This window comes from Schistosoma haematobium, chromosome 3 (assembly GCF_000699445.3).
Source record: "Schistosoma haematobium chromosome 3, whole genome shotgun sequence".
Classification (NCBI taxonomy): domain Eukaryota; kingdom Metazoa; phylum Platyhelminthes; class Trematoda; order Strigeidida; family Schistosomatidae; genus Schistosoma; species Schistosoma haematobium.
Window position 1 is genome coordinate 36,463,597 of NC_067198.1, and position 10,729 is coordinate 36,474,325.

General features: G+C 32.3%; 1 protein-coding gene across 1 annotated transcript; it reads left to right on the plus strand.

Annotated features, from left to right (window-relative positions):
• Positions 1-4,420: 4,420 nt before the first annotated feature.
• MS3_00005676 (uncharacterized protein) lies at positions 4,421-7,482 on the plus strand (the record flags this gene model as incomplete). The annotated part of the gene is made up of 2 exons (XM_012939941.3): positions 4,421-4,524; positions 6,852-7,482. The coding sequence occupies 2 exons, from the start codon at positions 4,421-4,423 to the stop codon at positions 7,282-7,284; spliced, it is 537 nt and encodes a 178-aa protein (XP_012795395.2). The 3' UTR covers positions 7,285-7,482.
• Positions 7,483-10,729: the final 3,247 nt, after the last annotated feature.

Here is a 10,729-nt window from a genome sequence, read left to right on the forward strand (position 1 = left end):
TAAAAATATACGCATAGTATTGGCCCATAAATGGATCCCAAAAGTTACCATTCATTATGCTTATCGGGACATAACAGAAATAAACTATAAAATAATGGTAAATTCCTTGCTTTGTTGTCGTTGATGATGATGATCAGAACAAAGGACTTGGTTGATAAATCAAGTGTGCATAAGGAGCTATAGATATTTTCTATTGTTTCCTAACATTCATCGTTATTACTGTCCTATCAGAGTTAGTCGGGGGGGGAATCAAAGGTGAGACCGAACTGACCATCCACTCTGCATGAACCAATGTAGATTGGGGTAATTACCCACTCTATTTTAATTCTGATTGACAAGAGAAGAGAGGTTAACTTTGGATTGAGAGCATGGTTGGGGCGCAGGAAAAAAATTATTTTTGCTACCTGAACAAACTGTGTGGAAGAGCCCATAATTTCTGGAAGGGACAGGTTAGAGAGTAGGACATAAATTGTTTCCTAATCAGCGTACAGGGGTTGACACTAAAACTGCTTGTGGCATAAGCATAAAGTGAGCATATAATCTATAACCGCTTATTTTTCATACTGATTTTAAAACCTGATGTTCATTCAGTGACTGAAGTCGCTGGGTTATGGCGTGAGGTGATCGCATCTATATTTATATATATCATATGGAGTGTATGTGTCTCAGCCTACAAGTTCTATATGTGCATGTAACGTATACTTACAAGAGGAAATTTATATGCCTATTTGTACTCATGGGATGAGTGAACTTTTCTACGCATTCTGTGATGACATATAACGCATACTAGCTACCGTGCCAACCTGTCTATGTGTCTCTCACTGGAATGTATGCATGTCTGGTATAGGCATTTGAATATATGCTCGTGTAGCATACTTGGGAGAGAGTTCCACTTTATTCACTGGTGAACTCATTAACAACTCATCATAAAAACTCTGCATAAAAGTTTCCGAAAATGATGAAAAATTTTAGACAGTAACATGTCCGTCTGTACCGCAAGTGTAGTGAACAACGAGTCCACCCAGACTACCGATATCAAAGTCCCTAAATACACCTACAAACCGCGAAGTGAACCTTAATAAGCCTTTTTACCTTGCTTCCTCTAGTGGCCATTCTCACTCTCTTAGCAAGGCTCTTCTGTTTTTTAGAAGGGCTAACAGGCTTCTTCTATTATGTTGGGCGGGAATAACTAACTAATAGTTTCGGAGTTAGTTACTTGGTCCAATTTCTAAACACGAACCATTGTGGTTAAACAAATAGCAGAGAAAGGAAATTAAGATTGATCTGTATATATGCATAATTAGCAAGAAAGATTAAGAATATATTTGTGTGATCTTTATAGCTATAAGTTGAACCACATGGAACTTAAAGATTTCACGTTCTATGAGTCTACCAGCTTATTGTTTGGATTATCAAATTTGAAACTTCTGTGTCGCCCATTCAACTAATAAAAACTATTTTTAAAATTAAATAAATCCCAGTTAAACTGATGTAGCAAGCAGTAGTATTACGATTGGGATCTTAGTAAAAAGCACAGGCAAGTTAGAAATTTAACAGACGTAATAGCGACAAACAAATTTCAGTCGTTTTCATCATAACTGTCTGTTTTCACTTTATCAACAGTCTTACTTCATTTATCTCATTTTTTATTTATTGCTTTATACTACCTACTAATATTCAGTAAACAGTTACATTTCTAATAATTGCTGAAGCTATAATATCGCGTATTATTTTAAACTACTTACATAAACCAATAAAATTTGCTGTATTTATTATTGTAATTAAATCCTCTCAACCCTTATAATGGTCACTTCCAGTTTTTGTATAGTCCTTGAGTTTTAGTTTTAGCGCAAAAGTTTCCTTTTCTGTGAGCTCTTAGTTCCCACTGTTATTGTTGTTAATCATTAGTTGTCAGTCATGTGATGATGAGATCTCGGCAACCATTAACATGCACTGATGGTCACAGTGGGTTTGTACCCCAACTAGAGGCGATATTAAACTCGATCTACTATTTAGTAGAGATGTAATCTCACTATCTGTAAAAAGTATACGATGAATTTGAGAGCAGTGACCATAAGATAGTAGTTTGCGCTCTCCCTATCTGTCCCTCTTATAACCGACCCATTCAAAAAACCTGTCAATATAAAGACTATAAGCATGCTGACTGGGACCTCCTGGATTCACTGATTAAACTTTCAGACTGGGACAACTTTTTTCATTTAATAGTCTCATGGATGCTATCGACGAATTCTATCTGATGGTTGACTCTTGTTTAAATTCCTGTGTACCTCTTAAAACGTACAGGTTTAGTAAACCTTACGAATTATATATACCAGCTAAATATCGTAATAATATATATATATATATATATATATATATATATATATATATATATATATATATAATAGAACCGTCCTCTGGATAAATTATTGTTTTTAACCTCGATATCACATACATCTCAGTCGTGTTGTTAGCCACTTCTATAAAATTAGCAGTCTGGTACTAGTTGTAAATCAGAATTCAATTCACGTTACTCGTCAGATCCAGTATTTAGACATAATCAAATTCCTGTTTTTCAAGTCGGAAATATTTCAAGAAAGGAAGAATGAGACGATGGGAATCATCTGCGGTCGAACAAGAGCAGAGAACATCAAGGCAAAAACTGAATGTACTGAAGCAAAAAAGCAAGTGAAGAGGAACATTAGAGCCGACAAGTAGAAATACGTGAATGAGCTAGCAACGACAGCGAAAAAATCTGCAACAGAAGGAAATATCAAACAAATATATGACACAACGAAGAAACTAGTAGGGAAATATAGTAAACCAGAGAGACCAGTCAAAGACAAAGAAGGCAAGCCAACCACTAAGATTCAAGAACAGAGGAACAGATGGGTGGAACACTTCTTACCAACTATCATACGCACGAATATGTCTCGTACGAAATCAAATTGATTGGAATAATATGGTACTAATGTGGTCAGATCTGCTTGATTCATATGGAATATCCTGCTTTATTCCTTTGTATTATTTAAACCTATGTTAATTTAATTTGATTGCTTATTCATTTTCTGAAGAAATGAAGTACACTAAGGCCTGAAGCGTTAGAAAACAAGTATTTTATTTATTAGGATGTCACAATTACATTATTTTATTGTAGTAATCAATCAGCATTTGTTTATAACAGTTAATATAGACGGTTTAATAGTGGAATATTACTTGCTGTTTAAGTTCGGTCAATAAAATGAGTCATATTATAGTATAGGTGAAGTATCAGATATATGAAGGAATATTAGTGTAGCGGTACATTATAAACAACACTAGTAATCCAATTTAATCAGATTACCATAGGAATGTATTATAAATTTGTCTTAAGGATCTTTACATATAAAAGTGTGTTTAAATGTCTCGTTGTTGAGAAATTTCGTATAATCCTCATTAATATTCATTTTGTCAATGTTTGGACGTTCCCGTTGGTAGTAAAGAGGGAGCTTCGATTAATTTCCACTGGAAATTGTACATTATGAGCAAATTACGTCGATATTACCATTAAGTTAAAACGATTTTAGTAGACATAGATGTTAGTAAACAGTGGGATCCAGAGGGTGAATTTTTGTCATATTTAAGACGCTTCATCTGAATGTTTTAACATTTAAGCAAATCATTACATTTTTAATGGAAATTTAGTGCATTACAGCATTCCATTACGTATAATATCCTCTTTTCCTACTCATGAGGTGCTCCTTACAATAAACGGCCACTTAGGTGGTGTTGAACTAATATACTTTGAGGATATATATATATATATATATATATAAATATCCATACGAGTATATCATACATTCGAGTTAAATCTTGTCAGCATGTGTATGCCAATCGGTGACAAATGGAAATCATTGTGGAATTCTTAATAACTTTACAATACACCACTCCATAAATGAATTGCATGATTTCTATAATTCAATGATGTTTACTTTATTATTGTTATTATTATTACTATTATTATTATTAGTGGCTTCATTCAATGTGATATTTTGGTACAATATAGAATTTTCAGCACAGAGTATTTCAACAAGTTTCTTACACACAAAAAACAAAAAAAGACGAAAAAAAGAAAAAGACGTTTAAGAAAAAAATCTGAAAAACTGTACAACTTTCCAAATTAGAGACATGTTAAGAATGCAAGTTAGTGACTAGGTTAACTCTAACAACCTGTTCGTCACAGAGTATATTTGCTAGGTAAGGTATTATAGAACTTTTATACTTTTGCTTGCGTGCATGGATTTTAATGTAATTTCGTCTCGTTCTACCAGAAGATATACAAGGAGAAAGATATGAGTGAAGGAGATGGTTAGTATCTGATAAAATAACACCTGCCAGGAGTTTGCATGACTTTAGATGTCTATCCACAACCACATTAATTATGACCTCGAAAGATTCACCACACACCTTGATAACTGCCTTTAGCACTCTCCGCAATACAGCAAAGTCTTTTCTCGAAATCCCAGGAAAGAATAATGGAGAACAGTAAGTAATAATAGGTAATATGCAAGAATTGACAAATTGTAAGAGGAAATGACGAGTAATCCCCAGAGCATGCAATCTCTTTATATAGTCAGACAGAAAACCTACTTCGATAACAATAAAACGTGAGAAGACGAAGAGTTATCAGAGGAAAATGTAACACCAAGATAATTGACCTTCGACACTGTGATTATCAGAGTTTCCAATGGCACAAGCATTGTGGGATGTCAAAATGGTGTTTCTTTTAATTATAGGTGTTATTTTTTAACTAATCATATAGTATTGTGGATCTGATGGAATTCAAAGAACCAACTTTAACTTAGAATTAAAATTAAGAATTAGCAAAAGTTATAATCATTGGTCAGAATTATGATACATTTCAAATAATACTCACAAAATACCGAAGTCTAGTTATTACTTACTTTGTATATACATAATACGACTAGTTTATAACACAGAGAAGCATTTTATCTCTGTCTCGATACAATGGATACTTCACGTGGACTCTTCTTCTTCCTCTTCCTAGCTCTGGTTAATCTAAAAGGCAAATCTTGTTGCCAAATGATCAAACGATGATAGATTAAGCAAGCAGCTACTGTGTACACGTACATTTACAGCAATCTTAGAGGTAATAGATACATAAATTAGTAATGAAAACACTTCTTAATTCTCGTTGAAAATGAAGAATGAGCTCCGTAAGAGTAGTATTGATGCAAAAATAAGCAAATTTTAATTTAAAAAAAAACTAAACTAACCAAACAATAAGTATTCTATTTTCAGAGATTTAAACATTCTCAACAATTCAGTTCATGTATACATCAGAAACAATATCATACATGTATACATACATACATAGATAATACTGATACCTTCAATTACAAAAACTGCATTATTTCAATGGTTAAGATCATGAGTCAATTGAAGCTAGACCACCATGGAAAACCTGGAAGCACTGGACGGCCGTTTCGTCCGATTTTGGGACTCTTCAGCAGTGCGCATTCACGACCTCACCCCCCTGCGAGACTCGAACCCAGGACCTACTGGTTTCGTGCGCGAGCACTTAACCACTAGACCACTGAGCCAGCATCCAACAGTCTAGCTTCAACTGACTCATGATCTTAACCATTGAAATTACTGCAATATCCACAAAACCCATCTGATATTAATTGTATTATTGTTTGTTTATTTTGATGACAAGCTGAATGATTCAATATGGTATATTAAACCTTGAATATCTAATATATTTGTTATTATATAACTAGAAAGTAATAACAAGATATATTTAAATAATAAAATTTCAGCACATTAATCTCAATGATTTAGAATATTTAAACAATATGTTCAGTCAGTCAGTCAGTCAGCTACAACGTAGGACCAGACACATATATGCATCGGTCCAATTTGCACCACCTCATTAACACAACAAGATGAACACCGGATTCATAAAAGTAGTTAATTCAATGGTGGTAATATATAAAAGAAAGATTTCATATAAGGATATAGTAAAGAAAGAAAGAACTAGTTTGTAGAAAGAAAGATATGAAGCGATCTTAATCTCACAGTTTAAGGGAAGACAGAGAGTGTGTACACCGATACCATTGTGATCTATTCTGAGCCATGTCACCAAGAGTCTCCAATCATGGGTTACGATAGTCACGCGGACCACAACCAAGTAGTCTGCATCTACCAACATGGCTCAGACTAGAAGTTAGTGTCTTCAAGCACTGATACCACGTTTTGGTTTGGCCGCCCCTAACTTTCTTACAACCATCCCCAACACCGGTTAGCATTGCACGTCATGGTAATCGGTGTTCAGGCATACGTAACACGTGGCCCAACCATCTCAGTCGATGAAGATTCACAACCTCATCAACTGATTTACCATCGTTCCTTAATACCCTGCGTCTAACCTCACTATTACTTACCCGGTGATTCCAGCAGATGCGAGCAATATTTCTAAGGCATCTGTGGTCAAAAAACAATATATTTATCCCTTATTAATAAAAATGAATAAATCAAAGGGAATAAAAGTTTACATATATGAAGATTTATGTTTATACAATGTCATTGTAAACTAAATTGTTGTACCCACATTATTCCCGTACTTACATTTAATTATTATTATTACTATTTATTTATGCTGGTAGTTCCATTCAATATTACACATATTTACATTAAAACGTGATCACTTGTAAAGTCATATAAGATATTTAATTCAGCAATGATCACTGTGTGGGATTATGAAATTATCCTAGTTTTCTATTCAATATGTTTTACTATACATTTAGCTGTTTATATATTTCTATTATAATTTTCAATATGACATTTAGTTTACCATTGAAAAATGTTATAGATGATTCAAATACTACTACAAATGGTTATGATTATCGAGTACCTGGTATTAATAATGATGATGATTCTAATTGGACAGTAATTTCTCATGAAGCTCTTCATGAAGCATTAAATTCTACAGATGATTCATTGGAACATGATGAAGAATTAACAACAACAATGTCATTATCATCATCGTCATCATCACCTATGACGATGACAACAGAAACAATAACTTCAATGTCTACATTAGAATCAGAAGAAAATGTTAAAAATTCACAACAGTCACAATCAATTATGAATAATATATCAGTAGAAAAAAAAGAATTAACAAAACCAACAACATCTCTAGTTACTATCATACCAGAGACAAGATCATTATCATCGTCATTTTCAACGAAACCAATGGTAGAAACGACACTTAACTTATAAACAATTATCAAATAATACATATATATATATATATATGCATGAAATACTATATGATGATTCAATGGGTATATTTTTCTTTCTAAAAAAGTGACAAACAAAAAAGGTTAACATGGATTCAGATGAGTAGTATATTCATTGTAATATTAATGTAATTTTATTTCAATTACATTTTATTATACCGCTGAAAAATATTTGGTGTTGCTTTGTTTATTTATTTATTCTTAAAGAGAAAAAATAACTCCGACTGAAACCCCTCTGAGACTACTGCTGGTTCCAAGCCCGGATAAAGGAGGAGGGTAGGGCATGCGGTTAGTGACCCTATCCCGTAGAAAACTAACTCATTAAAATAAAAACGCTGGCCAAAAAAAATATTCAAACCACTTAAACGTAGCAAGTAAAGAGAACAAACAACTACATTGATTATCAGATATATATAATTATAACTAATACATATTGTAGTGAGCAACCGAATTATACTTAGCACAAAATTACGGAGTTACTTGGTAAAATAGAAAAATCATACTATAATACTTAATTTGCAAAATGTTCAATAATTGTCTCGAACTTCGTTGTTCTTGCATTTCCATACTAATTGCTTTCTATTCCCTCTCTTCCTTTCTTGATCTTCCGCCATCTTCTGCTACCAGACATTATATTCCTGACTCGCGTCATATACTACTTATATCAATATAAGTAGCACGCACCATACTATGATTAGTGAATTGATAATAGAAAATACAGTTTATTGTTTATTATACATATATATCCTATGAATCGTTTATAGAATATAATGAAACAAGAGAATTGAAAATAATTCACTATGAAGCAATATAATGATAAAAGAATACTTTAATTTATCTAATAATTATATAAGAGGACTAATAATAATCAAAGTAATTATTAGAAGGAGGTTTTGTGGAGATTTTCTCTTTTATAATTTATTAATTGGATTCATGAGGCAATTAAAGCTAGATTACTATTGGAAAATCTGGAAGTATTAGATGATTGTTTCGTCCTAGTATGGGACTCTTCAATCGTGTGCATCTACGATCCCACCCTACGGGATCTAATTTTAATTGACTCATAAATTCAATTATTCAATCAAAGTAATTATTCAAAACTCAAACAGTTGCTATATTGTATAATAAAAGATTAAGGAACTAACAAAATATTTTGATGAATAGTCATTAGTATAATAGTTAGGTAAGAATCAAAAGATGAATATTGAGAATATATCTAATTTTCTAATGATTTCAGATGAAATTTCTTATTTTATTATGACCAGTAACTTTTTAGTGAATAAACTAGCTACATAATTAACAATTATGAGTTGTTGTTATCCAATTTAGAATTCTTCATGTCTCTTGTTTTTTCTCTTTTCAAATTTATTTCACTGGATTATACTCCATGAATAACACCTTCAAATCCTAATGCTTCCGATTACTGCTTATACTTTTACTACTTCTACCACCATGGGATTTGGATCGACAACTGCATCTCTGTGCTAATGTGGTATGGCAACTCGAACTGATGTACGTACGTACGAAGTTCTACGTTGTTACTGACTGAAGTTAATAGCTCATTTTTCTTTTCTGTAAATTATTCATTAGAAAAGAAGTAATATCTCTAAGGGTTTACTATAAACTGAGTAAATTAGAGATGAACTGATTGATTAATTTATGTGTTGTATATAATTTACATAAAAAGAGGTGAGTTTTCTTTTCTTTTTAAATGTGTGCTGTATACTATTACTATCATTCTATGGTAGTAGAAAATGAATTTTGTAAGGACTATAATAAAGATACTTATACTAATATATAAAATAAATCTCATCCCCTTTTAAATTTACTTCAAAAAATGAGCCCTATTGTTTTGGCTTTGATTAGCTTATCTCTATATTATAATTATATTGTAGAACTAATAAATGTTTAATTTCAATCAGTTTACGAATCTGTGCGACCATCTTCCATTATCATCTTCAGTAGTTAACAGCTGTTCAATGTTATTACATTCTCAAAAGTGATCTAACATAGGTCAGTTCATAATTTCCATGAAATTCAACAATTTCCACAACCTCATACTGATTAAATAAACAGTTGACAAAAGAAGATATATTACGTAATATTAATACTTTAGTCATAGCTTAGTCCTACAGCTATTAACTTTAGGATCTTACTATTTTTTTTTATATACTTTAATATATTTTAGGGATCAACTAAGGTTCAAGCAGTAAACTATTGAACCATAATACAAACATATCAGTTAAAATTAACGCACTTATCTCATGAGTTAAGAGAATAAGTAGCTGTTAATAATCCCATTTCAACCTATACATCATTGTATTGTGACAGATTTCTATCCATATTCTTGTTTGATAATATTAAAATATTTTGAACAGGATAATTTATGTCTACTTGAAGTAAGCAATGATTATGTTATCCAAAACAGTAAAGTATAACATCCTATTTACAGTATTCAGCTTAACCAAAAGTAGATTTCATCATTTTTATCCACATTACTTTATTCTTTCTAATGTTACTTACTTACTTACGCCTGTTACTCCTCATGAAGGAGCATAAGCCACCCACCAGTACTCTCCATCCAACTCTGTCCTGGACAACCCTCTCCAGCTCTTTCCAGTTGCTATTCATCCTTTTCATATCTGATTCTATTTCCCGACGTAATGTGTTCTTTGACCTTACACTTTTCCACTTCCCCTTAGGATTCCAAATAAGGGTTAGTGTCGTGATACAGTGTGGTGATTTTCGCAGTGTATGACCTATCCATTTCCATCGTCTTTTCCTAATTTCCTCTTCAGCTGGGATCTGATCTGTTCTCTTCTACAGTAGGCTCTTGCTGATGGTATCCGGCCAATGGATGTTGAGTATCTTGCGTAGATAACCATTTATAAATACTTGTACCTTCTTGATGATGGTTGTAGCAGTTCAATGTTACTTACAGTAATGTCAATTATATTGTTAAGGAAAATATGGTGAATTAACTAAATAAAACTTATCTTTACAAGGTTATCTATATTAAACATGAACACAATTATTTGAACTGATTATATATTGTCAATAATTCTCTATAAATAATTTGTCGCAATTATATTCAAGATTTGATTGAATAACGGAAAAAGAGAGTTTTCTCAAAGATCATAATAATCAAAAATACTTCTAATGTTCAGGCTAATGAATGGTCATTTAAATGCAAAACTGTTTAAGTGGTCCTATATCTGACTCCAATTAGATCGTATGAATATTATTGAAGTAAACATGTCCTCTATCCTCGTTTGTAATTAATGACTTGATCCACGAGAGTGAATTTTGAATATGTATATTTCACATTATTGTTGATTCAGACAAGGTCGGAAAAGTGAAGAGAACAAAGCGAAGCGAAATAACACGCACTGAAGAAGGCATGTAAGCCAACTCCATTTAATCAA